Source organism: Pogona vitticeps, chromosome 1 (genome assembly GCF_051106095.1).
Source record: "Pogona vitticeps strain Pit_001003342236 chromosome 1, PviZW2.1, whole genome shotgun sequence".
NCBI classification, from domain to species: Eukaryota; Metazoa; Chordata; class Lepidosauria; order Squamata; family Agamidae; genus Pogona; species Pogona vitticeps.
The window spans coordinates 108,374,696-108,398,001 of record NC_135783.1 but is presented as its reverse complement, the minus strand read 5'-3'; the positions used below and the strand labels follow the sequence as shown (position 1 = coordinate 108,398,001).

General features: G+C 40.8%; 1 protein-coding gene and 2 long non-coding RNA genes across 3 annotated transcripts in view; 2 read left to right on the top strand and 1 right to left on the bottom strand.

Annotated features, from left to right (window-relative positions):
* Positions 1-401: 401 nt before the first annotated feature.
* SPACA1 (sperm acrosome associated 1) lies at positions 402-8,193 on the top strand. The gene is made up of 5 exons (XM_078386641.1): positions 402-420; positions 785-886; positions 3,100-3,206; positions 4,870-5,005; positions 7,994-8,193. The coding sequence occupies exons 1-5, from the start codon at positions 402-404 to the stop codon at positions 8,191-8,193; spliced, it is 564 nt and encodes a 187-aa protein (XP_078242767.1).
* Positions 8,194-17,543: 9,350 nt separating this feature from the next.
* Positions 17,544-22,156, top strand: LOC144584508 (uncharacterized). Its single transcript, XR_013538808.1, has 2 exons — positions 17,544-17,659; positions 19,891-22,156. It is a non-coding gene; the product is annotated as an uncharacterized LOC144584508 (long non-coding RNA).
* LOC140706936 (uncharacterized) overlaps positions 21,093-23,306 on the bottom strand; it is a 39,404-nt gene continuing 37,190 nt past the window's right edge. The window contains exon 4 of the long non-coding RNA XR_012086872.2: positions 21,093-22,714. This is a non-coding gene — a long non-coding RNA (uncharacterized LOC140706936). The remainder of the gene's footprint in view (positions 22,715-23,306) is intronic.

The following is a 23,306-nucleotide window of genomic DNA, read 5'->3' as shown; positions in this document are numbered from 1 at the left end:
TGGGTTGTGTTTCTTCTCTCCTTCAGTTTGGGCACTTCAGCTCAAAACGGGTAGCCATCACTGGTTTAGGGGATATTTGCACACAAGAGGCATTTAACAAATTAAAAATTCTATGTCTATATCTATGCCTGATTGTTCAATTTAAAAAGAATTTTTATCTATGAGGACTATACACTATAAGGGCACTTGTTTGTACACAGTGATGTTGATCTTATGTGGGTTGCTGGCAAGGTGAGATCAGTCTAACATCTCAAGTCTTTATTTGTCTCTAAAAGTACGTGCCTCCTTCACGAAATTCCTAAATCCTGTGCTGTGTTCAGTCCTGTATTTATGTTTCCACTGGTATCAATAGGAGTTAAGGATGCTCAACACCTGTTTGGAATGAGCTCATTGCAGCAAAAATGCTTCAGGCACCAGATGGTGAAGGGTTTGAAAGGCCAGGTTCACAAAGGCTGCAAGCTCTGCGTTGATATTTAAATTTTAATTAACTTGTTTGTTTTTCGCAGTGTTTAAAATGAAAGCTCATAATGCATTCTAATGAAAAAGAAGAATGCATTGTATTAAAAGGAGAATGTCTTTATATTGTTGGATGGCCATCATCTATATATATACAGTAAGTTTAGGGAAACTCAGTGGTGTTTGCAAAGGTAGATATTCATGGGATCGGTCTTGATTTTGGAAGGTGATCTAAAGAAGCAGCCACCAAAAAAGAGTCAGGAAGTGAAAAAAAGTGGTTGAAGCAGAACTATATAGACATAATTGACTTCTTTTGCTTTGATTAAAGGTATTGGTGTTCGCGAAGTTATATTAACCAAAGGATGCCCTGAAGGTGAAACAAAGTGTATCATTCGTATTGAAGAATGCAGAGGACCAGCAGATTGTGGATGTAAGTGATGCTCCAACAATATTTACTACTTCATAGTTAGTTTCAGTAGGTAATCTCCTAGCAATTCATTTCTCATTTCAACGATCCATTGATTTTTAATTAAGGTCTCATACTCTGTACTACATTTCAGTATAGAGACATTCGAATTGTATTAAGTATGAGGTACTGGACTAGGAAAAGTAGAACACACCAGGAAAAGAGAAAGACTGAAGACGAGATGGAGTCACTCAATAAAGGAAGCTGTAATCTTTAATTTTTGAGACCTGAGAAGACCTGTTAATGAGAGGACCCTTGGTGGATCACTAATTTGTAAGTCAGAAGCAACTTGACAGCACATAGCAACAATAGAATAAAGTCTATGGCTTCCTTTTTTGAGCCACTCCTAGAGATGGATACTTACCATGGTTCAGCAGTTTGGAGGATCAGACCCACAGATGTAGCGTGGGCACCCTGGATTCCGCACGCTGCCCAAGTGCCCAAATTGAAGGAAAAAGGGGGGGGAACCCACAACCCAGTGGGTGATGGGCGGCGGTGGAAGCGGTGGCGGTGGAAGCAGAAATGGTGGCGAAAGGGGGAATCCCAGGCACAGAGGTGCCTCCAGTCATGCCTAACCCTGCCACTGCCTATAGCAGGTTCGGCGGGTCAGCACAGGTTGGAGGACTGGGGCCACAGGTATTGCACAGGGACCCTGCATTCTGTGCCCCACCTCCTTTGGCAGGTGCCCCATAGATGCCGTGCTGTAGACTCCCCTGCCCCCCTTCCCCTGAGTGGGCATGTTCTTGAATGTTATGGAAGATATTTCTTGCAATTTACGGGGATGCTGATAAGTATCGAGCCTTTCCCAGAAAATATTGAGCTAGGAAGCTGTAACTGCCACACTATTCAACATATTCCCCCAGGAAGTCAGTGCACTTGTGACATCTGTCCTGCAGCTTCTTAAGTCCCTGCAAATAAAATTCTTCTGACTGCTGGTGTAACCACTCATTTGCAGCATTAGTTACCTCCAGAACACACCCAAAGTGAGTTTGGGGAACAGATAATAGTCAGAAGGAGCCAGGTCGGGAGAATAGGGTGGATGGGGCATCACTTGAAAGCCTAAGGACGTCAGTTTTGCCATTGTTTCACCTGCAGTGTGTGACGAGGTGTTGTCATGCAAAAGGATGACACCTTTGGAGAGCTTTCCTCAACGCTTTTCCTTGATGTTTTGCCTCAACTTCACCAATAAAGCACAGTAATATTTTGCATTGATGGTTGAACTCTGTTGGAGGTAGTCCACTAGCAGAATTCCCGTTTTATCCCAAAAAACTGTTGCCATTTGCTTCTGCACTGACCTTTCCACTCATTGGCCTGGGGGAACCACTGTGCCTCCATTCCTTAGACAGTTCCTTTATCTCAGGATCATAACAGTAGATCCATGTCTCATCACCTGTTACCAGTTTGCCCAGGAAATCTGACTCATTTCTTGCAAAATGTTCCAAAACAGCCACCATGACTCCACATGTTTCCTCTTTGGCTCGGTTGTCAAAAGTTTGGGGATCCACTTTGTTGCCAGCTTTCTCATTTCCAGGTTGCTGTGGATAATGGCACCAACTCTCTCACATGATATTCTCAGATATATAGCAATACTTTTGGCTGATATTCGGCGGTCCTCCATGATCATGTCATGGATGGCTTTCAGATTTGCAGGCACAGAGACAGAAATAGGCCTTTCAATGCGTTTCTCCCTTTCAACACTGAAATGGCCAGTTTTAAAATAGTCAATCCAACGTTTAACTGTTGTATATGAAGGGCCACTGTCACCCATAGTTTGTGACATTTCATCATGGATCTGCTTTGCACCTTTCCCTTGGAGAAACAGAAACTTGATTATAGTCCTATGCTCTTCCACAATGAACTTTTCTGGAGGTGCTGCCATGTTCACTTTGGACCTGAACATGAAAGATAAGTTAAAATCATAGGTAGTTGATTTTTGCACCATTGAATACAGACAAATTGGCCAATACACCCTGCAATTTATAGCTTCCAAGCTCAATTTTTCTGGGAAAGGCTGAATACTTATCAGCACCACCCCCCCCCCGTATATTCTAATTTTTATAGTAATTTTTAATGTCCAAGTTTATTACTATACTGCTTCCCATTCTTAGGAAGTATGTAATAGGAGGTTCTTGTTTCAGTTCAGGTGCAAACTGACAGTTAAAACCATCTTTTTGCAGGGGGAAGACCCATCTCTGAAAGTCTTGCAACTGTGAAGATGCCTTGCATTTTTGTACCACCAGAAAATAGATTTCAGTACGTTTGGAAGCTCTTGGTTCCAGATGAGGTGAATAGTTTTGTTCTAACCTGGACAATATTTTTACTAACTGAATTGTTTATATAGAAACATAGTCCTGCTGGCCACATGAAAAATTCTAATACTGTATGTCTGTTAGAGTAATCTTTGTTTGGCAAAATGTTTGTAGTTTACCTTATCTAAGTAGCTTTAGGTGAGTTACATTCACGAGACCTAGAAAATATGCATCAATTTCCCTAGCGTATACTGTCTAAATTAGAGAAGTAGCTATCTGCAGGATAACTTTCAAAGTGTCTATAGAAATGAAATCATAAGGTGTGAGGAACAAATACTTTCATTCTTTCTTCACTTCACTTCTAGCACTTCTAGCACTGACTGTCTTCCACGCTTCCAACACTCTTCCAGTTCAATAAACCTCTCTGTGTAAATCCATCTTCTGCTAAATTTCTTTCACATTCAAAGCAAAGACCTCCTCCTTTTATTTTATTCTAGGCATAGGTACTCCCAGTTTAAGCACATTGCTCAAGGAAAGCATGGAAAGAGCAGGAATGAAAAGCTCTAGAATGGGTATCCCCTTCTGATGGCAACAGCTCTAAGTGCCTGGGTTATTTACTATACCTGGAGTATTTCAGAATATAAAGTTCCTTCTGGGTATGTTTCAGCAGAAGAAGAACACAGAGGTACAAATTTGTGGGAAGAGAATCTCATGAAGAAGAAATTTTATATTCTGAAGGTTATTGTGCAGAATAAATAACTCATGTGCTTAGAGGACTGTTTCTTATTAGGTTCCTTGCTTTGATAATCAAGTCTCCCCCCTTCTTTTTTGGGGGAGTGAGTGGGTGGAGTGATTTTGTAAATTATAAAGTGGCCGTTGGTTGCTGACAATTTGCAAAAAAACAAAAAAAACAAACAAAAAAACCAAACTTGTTCATCATCTCATTGCTTGTTCTTGTATGTTAATTGCTTTTATGTGCCATCAGTTCCAATTACGTTAACCCTAATAGTGTTTTCAAAGTAGTTGAGGTATTCAAGGAATGATAGAATGCCACCCTTCAGTAACTTTGCATGGCAGAGCAGGAATTTGAACCCAGGTCTCCTGAGTCTTAGTCCAGCTGGCTGCCCACTGATCCACACTAGCTCTCTTGTTTACTTTCAGAGTACTGTATTTATTTTGAGAGCAGGCTTTCCAAATTATCAGTGTTTGCATGAAAAATGTGTTCAAGACAAGAGTATCATTAACCATTGTCAGAAGTTTAAGATCATGCTACATGTCTAAACCAAATGGCTGGAGCGGAAGCAGAAGCTATGGCACAGTGGTTAAACCGCTGTACTACAGCCAAAACTGTGCTCATGACCTGGGGTTCAATCCCAGGTAGCCGGCTCAAGGTTGACTCAGCCTTCTATCCTTCCGAGGTCAGTAAAATGAGTACCCAGCTTGCTGGGGGGGGGGGGCAATATGTAGCCTGTAAACCACCCAGTGAGTGCCTGAAGCACCATGGAGCGGCATATAAGCAGCACACTTTGCTTTTGCAGGCTTTAGTTGATTTACAATTCAAACTATCAGGAGGACCATTGAAGTAAGCAAGAAGGGAGAGCCCTCCCCTCCACCCCAATGTCATAGCATTTTGGCATTGTGCATTCCTCATTATGAGATAATCCAACTTTGTCTTTTTTGTCACCTTTGAATTGATAGCAATCACTCATTCTTCCTAATGATTCAGCTATTCTGGAGGTTCACAGGGATACTCACCCCGTTGCATTTGAATGTGATACACTAGAAAATGAGGACCTGATTGCATCTGTAAAATATACCGTATATACAAGAGATGGTAAGTTTGTGGAAGTTCATAAATATTTAATCAACCTTGATGAGGAAAAATCAGTGCTCTCCATTTTCCATTTATGTACTTCACATGAAACAACCCATTAAACACTTCAGATTTTCCTCCTTTGCAAGGCGGGGCAGTGAGATGCGGAAAGGGACCTCTGTGTATACTCCATTAAAGTACATAGACAATCCTCACCAGTAGCAGTTTGATGGGATGTGCCGTGTAAGACAAGGCTGTGCTGGTAAAGAAGATGTTTGCATAATCCCAGTGCTCAGCGATTATGAAATACATAATGCTCCATTTAAAAGAAGAACATATCTGTTAGCATGTGACTGTTCTGCATCTAATTTGCTTTCTCTGTTTATGGCATTGCCCCCCCCCCAACTATTGATTTCAGAAAGCAGGAAGATCAGGCAGTTTTACAGAAGCAGCTGGTGACACCTTGTTCAGTTCTCCCCAGGCCCTTTGTAATGATCTTGCAGTGCTGCAGAGTAAGAATTTTACTGATGTTCTGCTTGCAGCTGTCATCCTGAATTTTGCCACTGAGAGTAAATATCTATTCCAAGGCTTCAAAAGAAGCCTGACATCAACGTGAAAAGAAGAAATATTTCCCCATCGAACCTATTTACCTTGTGACAGCCCTCTGATCTGTTTTGTTGCTGCTGCAATTCGCCCATATTTCCTGTAAAGAAGGGGGCGGAGGTCTCGTATCAGCTGGCCACTTGAAGAGGAGGGCAGGGCTCACCTCTTCAGCACAGCTATTAATGGGAGTAGAGCCCTGCCGCCTTCTTCATGTGGTTGGGTAATAATAGTCATGAGGGAGCCTTTCGAAATCATTGAAATCACTGTTGTGGAATCATAATAACGTGGAAAGGATTTGTTTGTTTATTTGCAAGAAAGCTATGAGAATGCAGCTCAGAGATGCTGCTTCAGTTAACACACAAAAGTACATTCCTAAGTAGGTGATCAGACGCAACAAGGCCAGTGATTTTGCATCTTTAGTTTCCAGTCCTTTTAGTGTACAACTAACTACTAAAAGTACAGAAGACCAGGCCTCTTTTGCATCTGGATATTCACCCACATCTGACGGTTCTTGAACCTTTTCCTGGATTGCTGTGCTGTGATGTAGCATAAAGATTCATCATGAAACACTGAACTGGAAATGCTGCACGGTATTCAGATGTTAAAGGACCTTCTGCTTGTCAGAACAGCGCTGGCTCTGCCTCTGAGCCAGCCCACCCCTGTCCCTATTTTCCAAGGAACCTAATAGTCTGCTTCCTGTATGTCACAGCAGCAATGATTGAATGAGCTGATGTAGCTGCGACAGTTGCCAGGACTGAAGATGACTAGGAATGTTTCTTCATAGCTGCATTTCTTTTTCCTGGGCTGGCAGCTGTAAAATAGATATTTTATCCAGTTTCATTTGGTTTAAGTGAAGATGGATGTTGTTTTTCCTGTTGTTTTCCAGAGTTTGGGCACAAACACAAGGTTTCCCTATGTTCTAAGTATGACACATCAGCAGCTGTTCAGAGTTGTCATGCATTCTCAAGTTTATGTTGCTACACCTTGGGAGAGAAGTACAAGGATTATCTTCTTCTGGTATTGCCTGGGGCTGCTATTAATTAAATTGGCCACTGTTAAAAGACAGCATCCTGATTGTTGCACAAGAATTTTGTTCTGAGCATGATTGTGGCCTTAGCTTTTAGTTCATTCTAAGTAATCTCTAAGGAGCCCCATGGCACAGTGGTTAAACTGTTGTACTGCAGGCAAAACTGTGCTCACAACCCCCGGGTTCTATCCCAGGTAGCCGGCTCAAAGCTGACTCAGCTTTCTATCTTTCCCAGGCTGGTAAAATGAGTACTCAGCTTGTGGGTGGGGTGGGGTGGTGGCAACGTGTAGCCTGCATAATTGTAAACCTCCCAGAGAATGTGTTAAATGCTGTGGGGCGGTATAAAAGCAGCACACTTTGCTTTGCTTTTGCTAATCTTTGATTGATTTCTTACAGTAGAATGGGGTTTTCTTTGGTTGTCAATGAAATTCCAGATAGGAGACAAGACGTTGAGGAGAAGACTTCAGGCTCATGGGATTAACTTTATTTTTTTTTTGTACCATGACTCAAAACAAACAAACAAACAAACAAACAAAACTAGCAACTGGAGCCTGATGTAGATGATGTATACTTAGAATTAAATAATTTGGAACACAGGATTGTTCTGAGTCCCAAAATGAATGGAGGATGGAACCACGCAGAAAAGAAGGGAAAATTCCACTTCTGGTCATGCCAATCTGTCCCAATTTTTATTGTGGAAGTATAGTTTCTTGGGGATGGTCATTTTTTTGCTGTTAAACTTCTGGAAGTGAGAAATCCTTGCAGATCAATGGTAAATCCTCTGGGAATCTACCAGCAGATCTGAAGTTTATCTCTACTTAGCTCTGTTCTAGACCTTTTTTTGGTCCTAGAAATGAGCTGCCTTCCCTCAATCTTTCTCTTCTTATTCTGACCACTGCAAAGAAAAGCAGCTCATTAATAACTGAATCGTGCACATCCCCTTTCTGCTGCACCCTTGCTCTGTTGAAGACTCTGGCCTATTTTGGGTCTTAACTTGATTTGACAAAATTGGTGGCATAAGGCCGTTTATTCATGTTTTCTGATAATAGTTCTGTGGGGGAGGGAGTGTGTTGTAAGTGAAGGCGATGATTCTCATCTTGCCATGTGAAGAGAGAGCCAGACAAGGATTCAGTGTGTGCTGCTTGTTCCGTCACCCGTGTGAGTGAGTGTGTTGGCAACAACAGGGGAGGAGGTAGAGGCAGCAGCTGGCCAGCGTTCAGAAACGGCAAAATCACCCACATGAACATGATCCAGTTGGCAATTTTTTTGCAGCGTCTTTTTTTAAACTAATTCAGCGTATTTCCTAGTCAGGCAGAGGCTGTAGCATTGCAACACCCTGCCCTGTCGAGTTCATGTGACACATTCTCTGCATTTGTCAGGGCATGAAACACAATATAAGGACTATCTAGTGACAGGAGAGTGCCTTGAGAACAGGGTACGTAGGTTCAGGAACACTGCCGCTGCAACAAACCGCAATGCTCTCTGTGGTTCTCAAGACAGCCTTACCTTTTTCTCAGGCCAGGAGGTGGCTTTGGGTCTGGATGCCATAGGTCCTTCTCTTTACCCTATGCAAGAGTAAACAAAAGGAGCAGAGTGCAGCAATGTTATATTTTATGGAATAGAGCTCCCAGGGTCTCCCAGCCAGTTCAGGAATGATAATCTGAAAAGGTAACTGCAGCTGTCCTGTGTAGATACCAGTGCTGGTGACATGCCCTCTTCATTAGATGCCAGAGTGTGTGTGTGTGAGAGAGAGAGTGCACTTTTGAGAGCTCCGCTTGAACACAATAGGAGTGACTCATCTGGTTTGAATATAGAGCAGGAAGGGGACACACCAGACTATCTAGTTCATCCTTCTGCTCTGAAGGAGGCTAGGCTCTATCTGAATACTCATGCCATCTCTGATATTCTGTGTCATCCATAAAGACCAAGGAAGTGGCAACATATACGACTTTATTGCTTCTGAGTGGAAATACAGAAAGAAAAATTTAAGAGGGAAAATATACAAATCAAGCATCACATGGGGAAATGCTCCAAGAGCATCCAAATTGATCACAGCTTGCAGCCTCTCAAAAATCTTCATATAGTTGATATTATCAATAGGCATATCCTTCAGCTATAAATGCTGAGATAGGATCTTGCTGTGAGCAATCCCTCACTTTTTTGTTTTATTGTGATTTTCTTCCTTAAAGGCTTCCTCTGGCATCTTCCGCCTGCACTTTTATCCTTCTTAACAATATATATATAGTTTTTTTATATATAAAAGGCCCCAGAGGCCACCAGCCAATCTTCAAGAGGGATATTTGAGATTCCTGACAGCCCTTTCCCCTTCTTTTTTGGAGAAGACCTGTAGGAAAACACCCCAAATCCTGGAGTTCTTTTCAAAGCCTTTGAAAAAAGGGGTGCACAGTGAAGAGGAAATGAACATGAATATTTCCTCTATACTTTTGGTTTTTTAAAAAAAACAAAACACCATAGTCTTCCATCTGTTTACAGTGGGGTTGATGCTGTACTCTAGTGGTCCTGAGGATGTGTCCCAGGACTTTGATGACTATCCACTCTTTCCACTCCCAGGAAAGAGTGGGACTTTCTCACCAAAATCTTGGGTGAAGCTCCAACCTTAGAAAGAGAAATCCAATGTCAAATCACACTTTCTGGTGATCATGGAGGCTTCCATGATGGTCCCCCCTTGCAGCTTAGGAGCTTGATGGTGAATTTAGGGAAACATAGATGCATTTTTGGGAGGCACTGAAGAAGAGGATCTGCCTCTGCAGTCCTCTTATGCCTCCAGCCGTGCCCCCAGAACAGTATGAAATGTAGACATGATTCATGGCTCAAATAACATTAAGGATGATGACTGTCAAGCACAAGGGTTTCACTGAACAGGCATTTGCAATCTGTGCATCACAGGCCTATCTATCTATCTATCTATCTATCTATCTATCTATCTATCTATCTATCTATCTATCTATCTATCTATCTATCTATCTATCTATCTATCTATCTATCTATCTATCTATCTATCTATCTATCTATCTAGTCTGTCTGTCTGTCTGTCTGTCTGTCTGTCTGTCTGTCTGTCTGTCTGAATAAATTTCACTTACCATAAATCCTGCTGCTGCTGATGATGATGATGATTCTGCTTCCTTCTCAGCATTGCTGGTGCATGGGGGTGGACCAAAGGGTGAAGCCTAAACATTAGATTAAAGTCCTAAAAACATGCGGGTGAAATGACATGTTTGCAGAATCACTGATTTTTGAATTTCAGGAATGAATTTAGCAGTTAATGGCAGTTGCTTTAGTTTGGTAACCAAAGATTTTGGAATGACTCCAGTTGCTCAAATTAATATAGGAAGGAGGATAATCTGATCTTACTTCCATATCTTTTTAATTTCTTGTCTTAATGTTTGCCTTTTTTAAAAAAAAATCTGTACTTTTGGGTACTTTTGCACACTTTTATGTTTGATACTTTGCTTTTTAAAAAAAAAAACTTTCTGTATTTTTAGGTTGCTTGTTGATGGAACACTAACTTCTGTAAAGTATGTTTTTCTTTACTGTTTATCCAGAAGTATAATATAATCAACTGTTGTATCAATGATAATTTGCTTCTTCCAATCCAGTACGTATTGTGATTTAATTTTCTAAAACTGGAGGTGGCTGAAATTTATAACGTTCAGGAAAACATACAAGTAATCCATAAAATTTAGCCAACCGCTGGAAAATATTTGCAACTTGGTTATAGCTGTACACAAAACTCACAAGTGCTAGCTTATCTCATCCATCTATGATATGATGAACTGTTTCTTTGAATTTGTGACAGGCCCTAAATATATCACTTACACTTTGCTTCCTAATTTGCTAATCAATATAACCAACTGATAAATTGCTGGAGTTCTTTCGAGTCTAATCAGTATGAAGAAATCAGCCATGAGCAATTCATCGCAATCATAGGATTTCATTATTCAGCCTCTCTGTTGGTCTGTTAGGCTGTGGTTGCATTTGAGAAAACTGTAAATATTTTGGGAAATAATTGATGCAAACAATTTGTAAACAGGTGGTAGGTCAACAATTTTTAGGATCAGAACAATTGCCAGATTTATAAAGGAGATGGATTATTTCTTCTATGAAGAATTCTGAGATGAGAGCTGGATTGCCAAGGCCTTTTGTGGTGTCTGCCCAGGTCATGAATATTCATATGCTATCTGCACAGGCCAATGGGAGTGCTGGAGGGACAGAGTCATAAGATATAAGAGACTCAGCAGGAGGAGGGGGAGTTAGATAGTTGAGTTAGATGGAGAGATAGTGAGTGAGTTGAGGAAATTGAGAGTTGAGAGAGTTTTGGAGTTTAGGTGGGAGAGTGGTGGTAGGGAATGGATAAATGAGAATGTTTGTTTAAGAGCTAACAGCATTGCTTGTCCTGTCAGCTCTGTAACAATAAACAATTTCTATTTGGTTCTTTTAAAATGACATATGGCCTAGACCTCAATTATTAATAATAGGTAATGTTGATGTAATCAACTGGTGGCAGCTGAGGGGCATGTAGCGTGAGCTCTTATTTTGGTGAAACAAGCAGGGGGCACAGAATTGTGACACCTTCATTTTAAAAAAATCAGAAACAAAATGATCTGTTACATCCAACAAATTGATTCTGAAGGAGAAACGGCAGTCTCAAGGTGTAAGATGTAAATCACATTTTATTTCAATTTAAAATTGCCCAACACGTTCTGGCCTGAATTTATGGTCTTCTTTAGAGGTGCTGGTTTTTGGTCTATATTAGATATTTTTCCTTTATTTGGTCTGTACACTGCTACAAGAGGTTAGTTATATAATTAATCAATTCACACTGGAACATATTGGGCAATTTTAAATTTAAATAAAGCATGATTTATTTTCTTATATTTTGAGACCACAGTTTCTCCTTCAGAACCAAATTAGAAAAATTAGACAGGTATGAGTGGATTAAAGTTAATTTTTAACATAGATCACATCCACTTCAGGGGCTTTCCAGTTCTCTGTCTTCTCCACAGCTTGATATACTGTACATTTGTATCATTTTATTCCCAGAGGACCATAAGTGATAGGCAGCTGTAGGCCTCTCATTCACATTCTTCTTCTTCTTCTTCTTCTTCTTCTTCTTCTTCTTCTTCTTCTTCTTCTTCTTCTTCTTCTTCTTCTTCTTCTTCTTCTTCTTCTTCTTCTTCTTACTACTACTATTATTATTGCTCATAGCTAGAAGGGATTCAGTGATAAGTATCCTTGGTGGGTCATTGTTTAATGATTAAGGTCATTATCCTGTTTAAATTACTGACAATTGCAGACACTGTTAAGTGGTGAGAGGACAAATATATACCTAGTCATATGAATGACAATGCTCCAATTAGCTGCCTCTGCTTCTCGGATTGCTGTTCCTTGTGCAGTGATTCAAACAGAAAACTGGCCTAGGAACCAATGATTTAAGCTCAAAACAATATTTCTTCCTTTTAATTCCAGATGTGTGCCACTGCTGATATTTATTTTTAAATTATACTCATAAATATGGCCTGTGAGTCTTTCACAAATAATGATATCACAGAGCTTTGGGAGAGGAACTGTTCTCAGTAGTTAAGACTAGCTGTGGGTGGCATATGGGCACATGCAGTCTTTTCTTTGGCCTGGAGACGATCCTTGTACTTATGCTGGATAAAATCTATAGGTCCAACCAGAGCTGTGGTTCCAGAACTCCCCCAAACACTCTCCCCTTTGGAATATGTGCAGTAGGTGTGGCTTGTGGCCAGAAGAAGACGGGAAATTCAAAGAACCTTGTCTTCCATGAACCACTTGGTCAAGGACCTAACAACAACAACAACAACAACAACAACAACAACAACAACAACAACAACAACAACAACAACAACAACAACAATAATAATAATAATAATAATAATAATAATAATAATAATAATAATAATAATAATAATAATATAAAAACACAACGTCAATGTACCCCATTTAACAAAAGCTACACCTTGTTTGGATTTTGATTCCAAAATCTTCTGAGTCTTCTAGTCACTTAAAAGAAATGCTGATTTTGCCTCTAAAGCACCAAACAACTTTGACATAGCCATCCCTCCATATAGTCCACTTAAAAAAATTGTTCATTCTCTTTTTTTGAAACAATTAAAATCTTCACTCCCATCTTCATCTTCTGCTACCAAATTAGTTGACAATTACTTCCTTGGGTGACCTGGGTGAATCAGAAGGTATGTAGTGCCAGATCCTGCATTCCTCATTAAGACAAAACACCTACTGAGTGTAATTAATAGTTTGTCTTAAGAATCAAACCTGGAGAGTCTGAAGTCTTCTTAAAAATGTGTCTCATGATATGTAAATTAGTATTCCTATAGAGCTAACTCATATATACCTGTTTTTACAATTATCAGAAGTATGTATCATTAACTTGAAGGTAACACTGCTTTTTCAGCAGAGTTGGATTTTGGTTTCTTGTTGCTTTCTGGATAGCACACTAAGTATTTGAAGCCAAACTAACAACCCTCCTCTAAGTTAAAATCTGAATGAAATATATTTATTAATTGTGTTTCCATGGGAGTGGTCACCAGAGTATGATCTTGCCATGTTAGAAAGAAGAGCATTGTGAGTCCCTAATGAATGTATAGCTGGCCGAATAGCTTAGTGGCTTAGGTATCTGGCTGTAGAGCCAGAGGGTGGGAGTTCATAGCCCCACTGCGCCTTCTTCCCCATACTGCCAGCTTGTGTGGTCCTGGGCAAACTGCCCAGTCCTAGGGGCCCCCCAGAAGAAGGGAATGGTAAATCACTTCAGACTATTTTCTACCTGAAAACCCTGAAAAGGGTCGGCACAAGTCAGAATTAACTCTATGGCATGTGATTATTATTTAATGGCTGAAGAAACAATAGGGCAATGCACGTAGAATAAGTAAAATGTTTCAGGTCTAAACTTGATGAGGAACAATTCACAAAATTAGTAATTGAATCAATACTGCCAGGAGGAAGGGGAGATTGCCTTCAAACTTTACCCAGTGCTGAAGTCCTGGGCTATATGGGGTGTGTGTGGCTATGTCAAAGTTGTTTGGTGCTTTAGAGGCAAAATCAGCATTTTTAAGTGACTAGAAGACTCTGAACAGCTGAACTGTTTGTAGCCATGAAGCAGTCTTCAACAGTGGATCCATACGGATTACAAATGTTTTGACCAAGATTTGCAATATCTTCACTGTACTGATTAACAAAGAAGTAACCATGCAATCTGGTAAATCTGCTGGGCTGGCCAAAAGTGTCTGATTGGCTGAACTGGTGCAACAAATATATATGAACATGCCAACTGTGTGGGAGGGCAGAGAGATGTCAGAATTTTCACTATCCAGATTCTGTGTGGTAAGGGTTCCAGTCTCTGGTGCAGGGTGTACCTTTGTAGAGTAGGCTGAGATAAAACCTGGGAAGCTAGGGAACCAAAATCCAAACAAGGTGTAGCTTTTGTTAAATGGGGTACGTTGACATTATGTGTGTGTGTGTGTTTAAATGTGGTAGCCAATGTGGGAAGGTAGAGCTGGATTGTGACAACTACATGAAAGTAGCAGATTTGGTCCTTGGCCTCCCTGTATGGTCCCATTCAGAATAAAAACTCACTTTGCTCTTCACTTACTAATATAGTAGAAGGAAAGTTCCAGCTGCATCAGTTTCTACTGTAAATTCCAAAGCACAGTAGAGATTTCAAGGTTGGAACTTGATGGGGATAAGGGATTAAAGCCCCCTTTTTTCTCATGCTTTGATATCCATCCAACTCCCCACCTTAACCAGCTGTTTCTTAAAAGGAAACTGATGCTGCTAGTATGCCCTGTGTGATGTACCCATAAAGGCAGGAAGCCAAGAACAGGAAATTGATCTAAGTCATTGTGCATGACGAATTTTTCTATCGTAATAAGCAAGAATCTGTTGCAGTTTGTTCTGTATAAGCAGGTGTGGCAACCCCAGACCTACCGGAGTATGCCACACTATAACTAAGCTGCCACCAACCATTCCCTATAAGGAGTCACACAGACCAGGAATGGATTTTAACAAATAAAAGAACAAGGTTTATTTAAATAACAAACAGGGTAAATAAAAGATCAAGTAAAATAAGATACTGTAACGTGGCTTAGTCTCAATCATAGACATACAACAGTATGGTTCACACAGAACCCTTTAAAGTAAAGCACAGACCCTGAACCTATCAGTTCTGGCTACCCATAAAGAAACCTGAACCTATCAGGTATGTACCAACTGACACACAGTTGTACTCAGTCTGACACACAGACTCCAACTCCAGCTTCTTCTCCTCAGCTCCAAATATATATACAGTACAGCACCTCCCCCCTGATGTCCCGCCTTCCACTCCCCATAGGATGGAACTTTCCCTCCAAACCCATGACAGACAGGTACCATCAGTGCTGTATGTAACAGCAGGTATTCTCCAGATTCTATGAAAATCTCAAATATCAAAAGCCTCCTTGGACAGTGTGTTCTCATGCACCGATTGTTCTGCTAGTAACTCTATTGGAAGTTACAAAAGTGTGAAGTCTAGGCAGAATTGTGTTCTGTTACCACATAATGCTATAGCTGTGGAATATGTCTGTTAGATTTGTTCTTTATGGAATTAATTTTATTTTTATATTCTTGGTTTGAATGAAGATTCATCTGTTACGTAATTTTTGGAAACATTATCTAGAAACAGGCTAAAACTCTCCCCTGTACATGATAAACCAATTGTGCGGCACTTTCAGTAATGTCCCTGACCGGGGCTATAAGAAGCGGTGTCTCTAATCAGGTCAGCAGCCTGGTGTTCAACTCACGCAGAAGACACAGTCAGAGAATAATTCCACATTGTGGATTGAGGACTGGCTGGTGAAAGAAGGATGGATTCTGCCATCTCTCTGATGTATTTCCATGCTGGCTGTGGCTAGGCAGAGCAACCTGTCCTTTCTCTGACAGGGACAGCTTGATTCCTATGCTGGTCATGAAGAAAGGAAAACCACTTCCTCCCATGGTGGGTATGGAAATGCTACTCCATGCTTTGTTCTCCTGCTTGTTAGAAGGCAAGGATTTTTTTTGCTCACCAGCTGAAGTATGGAAACGCAGACTAGTAGTGTTTCCACAGGCTAATTGAGCCGAGTATGGCATAGCTTTCTTGGAGCTATGCAACTGAATAAAACAGAAGGTGATCCAGTATAATTAAATGTTCCTCCATGTAAATAAAACAATAAAAGCAGCAATGTTTAACATAAAAATGTAAACATTGCAGCAGCAGCATGTGACACAATTAGCTGCTGAAGCATCTGATCAACCTCATCAGCATCTGATGAAGTGGGCGGCAGGCCACCAGACTGCATTGGCTGCCCATCCGTTTCCGTATCGACTTCAAAGTTTTAATGCTTACATATAAGGCCCTATACGGTTTGGGACCTCGATATTTGGCGGAACGCCTTCACCCACCAAGTTCTACCCGGATCACCCGCGCGAGCCAGGAGGTGAGGCTGAGGAGCCTGACGCCGAGGGAGGCCCGAAGGGAGAAGACACGAAACCGGGCCTTCTCGGCGGTGGCTCCTCACCTTTGGAACAATCTCCCTCCTGAGATTCGCGCGGCCCCTACCCTGGGTACATTTAAAACTCAGCTAAAAACATGGCTTTATGTTAAGGCCTTCCCTCCTGCCAGCATTTAATTTAATTTAATTTATCTTTCTTCTTTATCTATTAGTTATGATTTATGTTATGTTTGTTAATTGATATTTCGAATTTATGTTGCTATAATTGTATTAATTTTGTTGTTAGCCGCTCAGAGTGGTATAGATTTATCAGATGGGCGGGATATAAATCAAATAAATAAATAAATAAATAAATAAATAAATCTCATGCCAGATGTAGCTGGTTCAGTCTTTATGGTTCCACAAGACTCTGTGAAATAAGGCAAAGTAATGTGTGCATAGAAGAACAGAATGGCCGGCCAGGCCCTGCTCTTCTTTCTGACAAGGTTTTTTTTTAATGTCCTGAGGCATAATTACATGAGGAAGCACCAACCATGGGATTCTGCACCCACAATCTGAAGTGGCCAGACCCTTGGAAGCCTATATCAGATGAAATTCTGAACTCTCCATGCTTACTGCTAGTGCTTATTTTCATAGTGAGACACATGAGGAAATGTACAGGTCCACACAGTGATGATACATTTTTAAAAATATTTCTGACATTGTCGTTACTGAGCTCTTGAAATAGAACTACGGTATTAAAATATAGTAAAACGTGGTTGAGAAAGAAGGAGTATTCAATATATTTGGTTTGGTTCACTAAATTTGTAGAGGAGGAATAATCAGTCTCTTGGCATAGCTATGCTGGTGCTGTATTACTATACTATAGCATCAGTAGCCTAAAGTAATACCTTAGAAACTGTATTACAAATGTGAGATATCCACTGTGCCAAGGGATGCTTAATTAAAGCTAGCTGTGAAGCCCAAAACCTTATTTTGTATTTATCTAGTGTGGTGTACTAAACTTACAACATTTCCCAAGGTTCACTTTTCTTCCTATTTCAAACAATTAGCAGGAAATTCAGCTTTTTATTTACCTCACCCGGCTTAACATTACGCTCATTAAATTCTTTAATATAACATTTTAAAGAGTCACTGTGCTTTACTAAGTCTGCTTTCTAATAGAAGCACTGATGTAAGTAAAAATGTCTGTTTATTTGTTGAGTTTCCTGACATGTCTTTTGTGGCGTATTGCAGTGTTTTTCCAATTGTGCACATATAGTGCCCCTCAGAACAGTTTTATTTAAGGTAACTCATAGCTGCTCTGTCTTTTTCTTCTTCTCATCCAGTGTAATTTTGCTTCATATGAGGTCCCCCAGCACATGTGGTTCCATAATAACAATTGCTTTGTTTCTCTTTAGAACTGGATACAAGAGAGTTAAGTACGCCAGGCTCAAATGTAACAATGTTTGTTCTCATATCTGGGATTATTGTTTGCATCGGTGTATTCTTTGCCATAATCTTCATCATTCTTAAATGGTAAGATGATATCCAGAGTGGTACTTAGGCACTAGATGGGCAGAGTATAAATGTAATTAATAAAATATATAATTAAATATTAGATTTTGAAATTGGAGTTGTATGGCAAACTAACGTTTACATATAACCTCCACAACCTCTGCTCCCAAATGTGTGTGTCTCATCAGGATTAGACATGGGATAATATGTGAATGCCAGAAGGCATCTATAAATTGTTCAAGTACAAATATAAAAACAAAAGTGCACACTCTGAATCTGGATGTAACTGTTATAAATAACTAGTTACTTGGGTTAATTCTTTCTGGGAGTAGCTAAGGCATAATGCTTTACACAACAATAACTTAATGTGATTGTTTCACTTATTTGGCAGGATAACCATAGTTTTTGAGGTTTTAGAAGAGGCAGCCATGTTAGTCTGTGCTAGTCTATCAGGAAAAAAAATAAAAATAATTATTTTGTTTTTACAGATATACAGTTTCCCAAGATATTTTTATAATAAGGGCATGGCCCCATTAATTGGTAGAGGAGGAATACTATATTCAAGAGTTGATTTAGCCTGTACTGGATGCTCAGCAATCACTGAGGTGATGATAATCTCATAGAAGGAAGTTTGTTTTGTATCATATGTGAGCAGCTAAAAGCATCCAGATTTTTTTAAAGGAACTAAAAAGGACTATGTAGTTACTTATGAGAAATGGAAAAGTAAACAATTACATGTTAACAAAGTTAACTGTAACAGTAACTGATAGTTGCTGACTTGGGACAATAATTGTAACTGGTTCTAGGACCAGCCCTCTCTCAAACTGTGTTTTGTTTTATTTGTGCTGCTGTGTACTGGGGTGAGGTTTAGCGCCATAGGCAAGTCCAGCACTGAAATGCTGAAGTCTGTGCTCTCCCTCTGATTAGAGGACACTGCTTCTTTGAAAAGGAGGAAGAAACATCTCTTGCTTTGGGCAAACATTTCTTACAATTCCCGCTCTTGAGCTTCGGATTCAGCATTGCCCAAAACCCATAAATACAAATATACATCCCTCTCACAGCTGCTTCTCACTGGCACTGCCCCCATGCCAGCTTGCTGGCTCCTCCTCTTCCTTTCCTCCTATTATTCTTGAAGTGATACATATCTTCACCTTTTACCAGCCCTTCCTTATTACAATCTGCAACAGACAGGATGGGATGAAGTATTTCTGAGGTGTTGACAGGAGCAGCAGCACCTTAGCACTAGACAGTTGGCAGTTAGGGAGGCCTAATCCCAGAAAAACACTGGGAAAACCCCATCACCAAGTGACAGAAATGGAAGTGAAATGAGGCGAAGTGGTGAGGGAGGGAGACAGAATCTGAAAGAGCCCTCAGCAAGACGATTTGCTTTGCTTGCGGCAATGCCCCACCTCAGTGGGTTCTTGTGGACTGGGAAAGACTCCTCCCTGACAGCCTGGAGAGCTATCACCTGTCAATGTGGGCAGTGGTGATCAAACTGGACCAGGGGTCTGACTCAGTGGCTGAAATTGTGTTAGTAAGTCACACTAGAGTGGGCCCACTGACAGGTTGACTCCTCTGTAAGTTCCATAGATTCTAGTTGAAACTTGCATGTGAAACTGGGTAGGCCCATTTACTCAGTGTGTCTACTCTAGTGTGATTTACTATGTGCACCAACAGGATTTCAACCAGTAAATGGTAGCTTTTTATTTATACTGCCCACTTAGATTGTTCAAAAGTGAGATCACTGCTTATCGTGTACGCATCCAAACCCACTTTCCCCTCTGGTAAACAGCATTTGAAGAGAAAAAGCTTTTCAATCAGATGAAACACTGCAGTGGTGGGAATTGTGTAGCCTCCTGTCTACCTGATTCTCTCACAGCACTCCATCTGCACCCAGTTTTGAGGGTCTAGAAATGGACATCTGCATCCCAAGAAGCTTTCAAGAGGTGCAATGGTCAATGCTAATGCTATTTCATGCCTCTGCAAAAATTGAAAGTCAGCTTCCTGCTTCTTCTGTTCGTGAAAAAAGTGGGCAGACATGGCCCATGGAGCTCTGAGGTAAAGCAAAAATAAGCACCTGGACCTGTAGTGTTTGCTCACCCTTATGAGGGGGAAAGTATATATCTCGGGAGTGATGCTTAACTCAGATCATGTTTCAGTCTCTTGAAAATCATTGGTTGTTTCCTGATCTGCTAAGAATGACCTGAGCTCTTGTTAACTTTGCCTCATTGGTTGTGATCTGTCTTTTACAGGACTGCTGTAAAAGCCTTCTGGCAAACAAAACTTTGCAGAAGCAGAGAAGAACCAAGCTTGATTACAATGAGAACTTCCTCAGGGCAGATATCCACATCAGATAATTTACAGGTTTCACAAACAGAATTCACCGCACATGAACAGGTTTCCTATCAGGAATGGAATGAGCCATCACAAGGAGGAGGAGGAGGAGGCGGCAGTAGCGAGAAGGGAAATTTTTAAGAAAAAAATATTTTAAACCAGAGAGGGAATACGTATATTAAACTATGGTCAAAATAGGAAGAGTACCAGTTCCGAGAAGAGCTTTTTTGCATCTCTGATGAATCTTGTTTGGGAACATTGGGATAGTCGTGTGAAACTGACCTGGCCAAATTTTAAAGACTGATTTCTGGTGTTAAAATTAATGTGGTTCATCCAGGGGGTTCTGCCTCTTGATGTTTTTTGAAAACTGAGGAGTGAGATCTTTTAATGAGGTCCTACCAAACTTTCACAATAAATATACTGACATGTCAAATCTAAACATTTATGCTGGTGCATCTTTGTGGGATATATTTCCTGGATAGTGAGACTGGTAGGAGAGCTATTGGCACCAGAGAAGGGCATGAATTGTTGATTGGTTTATTGGCTGGACAGGTGTTTGGCCCTGCCTCCTCCAGAGGGGGTCCAATCAGAGGCAGTGCCCAGAGGAGGTGGGGCAGAGAAGCCAGAGCACTGCCTCTGAGTAGGTACCCTTCAGAGGAGGCAGGGGTGGGAAGCGCTGAAAGCCTGTTTAACCAGTAAACAAACCATAATGAACTGCCAAAAGCGGTGGTTCATGCCCATCTCTAATTGGCATCCAGCACTTTAAGAGAGTCTTACTCATCTTGGCTGTGCACATTGCAACCCAGCACCGACTTTTGTAGACTTTAGACTATGACCCCCATGCCCACTTACAAGGGGATAAGCTCCACTGAAGTGGACTTGTCCACCAAAGTTCACATTAAAATAAAGTCATTAGGCCTTATGGTGCCACAATGTTTTTATCTTCTTTATTTTTTTATTTTTTATTTTGGTTTTGAGGCACTTTTGAATGGACAGGTATAGGAGTATTCTGTTAGGCCATTAAAATCAGTGGGCCTTATTCATTTGTTTGTTTGCCGCCTTTCTCCTCATAGGTGAATCAATGCAGCTCACGAAAGGTAAAATTATGAAAGAAACACAGTTTAAAATACTACAGAGGAACTTTTATTGAAGTGGTCTTCAGATATACAGTATACAAAAACCCAAAGACTCCCAGCCAATGGGTTAAAGGACGGATTTCAAAGTCACTAAATCAGATACATAAGATTCCATTAATCAAATCCTCATTCTCAAATAGACCTCCAATTACGTCTCTGACACACATTCCTTTTTTTCTTCCTCTTTCTTCCTAAGAGAGGTTGCCTTAACAGCGAAAAGGGCGACCCTCTGTGTCATGTATAAGGTAAATCCACTCAACAGAAGGTCCAGTTTCCTCTCATTATCCCATGTCCTCATCCTATTAAGAAAAGGAGCAAGGTAATGTTCTCTAATGTTGTCATATAGCTGACAGTGCAACAGATAATGTGAAACTTTTGTCTACTCCACATGGGCAGAGTCTATTTTGGATGGGGATATCCAAAAATAGACCCTGTTGAATCATTGTATCAATTTCTTCGAAGCCGAGACGAGTGAAGGCCACACGCAGGACCCTTTTCATTTTAAAAGACAGACATTTTTCTTCCTGCAACTGACACTTGGACCTTGCCAGCCATTCCCTAGATCTCATTGATGCCAAGTCTGCTAAATCTACCTAAGCTCTAATATCTAAAAATTTTGGTTTAAAAGCATGTTATATTTTTAATATTTAAAATACTATATAAACATCATATTAAAAATTAAGTGCACATACTTTTGCATTAGATTGTGTCATTGATATTTATCTGTCTCTATGGAGATCGTTCTTTAAGTAGGGTCATTAAGGACAGTGGACTTTCTCATTTAGAGTAGAAACGATGTGATCTCAGGGCAGCCTTCTGCAAGGACCACATATAGGGGACATGCTATGAGGGACAAAGAACATTCCTTCCTTCTCTAAACAGCAGCAGCTAAACCTGCTTGCTTACATTTGTAATGCACTTGCAAATGGCAGGGTTTTACATAAAAAAGGAAAGTTTCTGCTAGCCTTTTTTAAAAAGAGAAATATCAGATTGTGAGCCTCTTTTAATGTGTTGCTCTAAAAATGGTAAATATATAATGATAGGCAAAGGAAAACATTTGAAAAAAAGGGAATAAGCAACAGTAAGTGCAAAATCCCAACTCCATATAATGAGGTGACTCAAGTCACCAGGTGAATACTGTTACCCAATTGGGCCTATTAACTTTTTCTGCCTAGTGCAATGGTGCAAACCTTCAGATCTGTTAAGGTGGAGTTCACCTGGTGGATACTTGATCTCCACCTAAGAAGAAGCCACAAGCTTGAACCAGGACAGAGGCAAGCCTAAATTCACAGCTGGGTTTTATTTTGCAACAGGGGGATGGTCTAACTTCATTTCTTTTCTCTCCACCAGACAAGGGGCTACAGCATGCCGCAGTTCAACATAAATTGGCGATCAGAAAGGCACATGTAAATATTTCCTGTTTCTTGCCCTCTGTCACAGCCAGGATAGGTTGGGGCGTAGGTCACCTCTCCTTTGACATTTTCCCCCTTTCCCTTTCTGCATTTCACTTCTCCTTTGCCTTTTGTAACATCAAGTCAGAGGACGGTGGACAAGCCCTGAAAGTTGGGCTATCACTTTGACGCACAGGTTGAAATCCAGTAGGAAGCTGAAATGAGAATAGGTTCATTGAATCAATGGAACACAAAAAGGAGTTGACTCAATCCCCATTCATCCACTGGGCCTACTTACTACTGAATTTCATTCATAGTTCACATTTTGGGCTTTTGTTTATGAGTCAACTTGCCTCTCCATGCTCTGCAAAAAGCAGCAGTTTATGGAGTTAAGAGGGATTCAAAATAGATCTGGCATTGAAGACGGTCCGGCGACTGCAACTGGTCCAGAATCGAGCGGCGCGGCTGGTGAGTGGTGTGGCCGCCAGGGAACATATCAAGCCGATTCTGTATAGGTTACATTGGCTACCAGTTGCTGCCCGGGCCCAATTCAAAGTGCTTGTTTTGAAATATAAAGCCCTAAACGGCTTGGGCCCTGGATACCTGAAGGACCGCCTCCTTCCATATGAGCCTACCCGGCAGTTAAGATCTAGCCAGGGGGCCCTTTTGAAAGAGCTGTCCCTCAAGGAGGTAAGAGGGATGGCTTGTAGACAAAGGGCCTTTTCGGCAGCTGCCCCCAGACTATGGAATGCCCTCCCGACTGAGATTCATCTGGCGCCGACACTGATGACATTTCGGTGCCAGGTC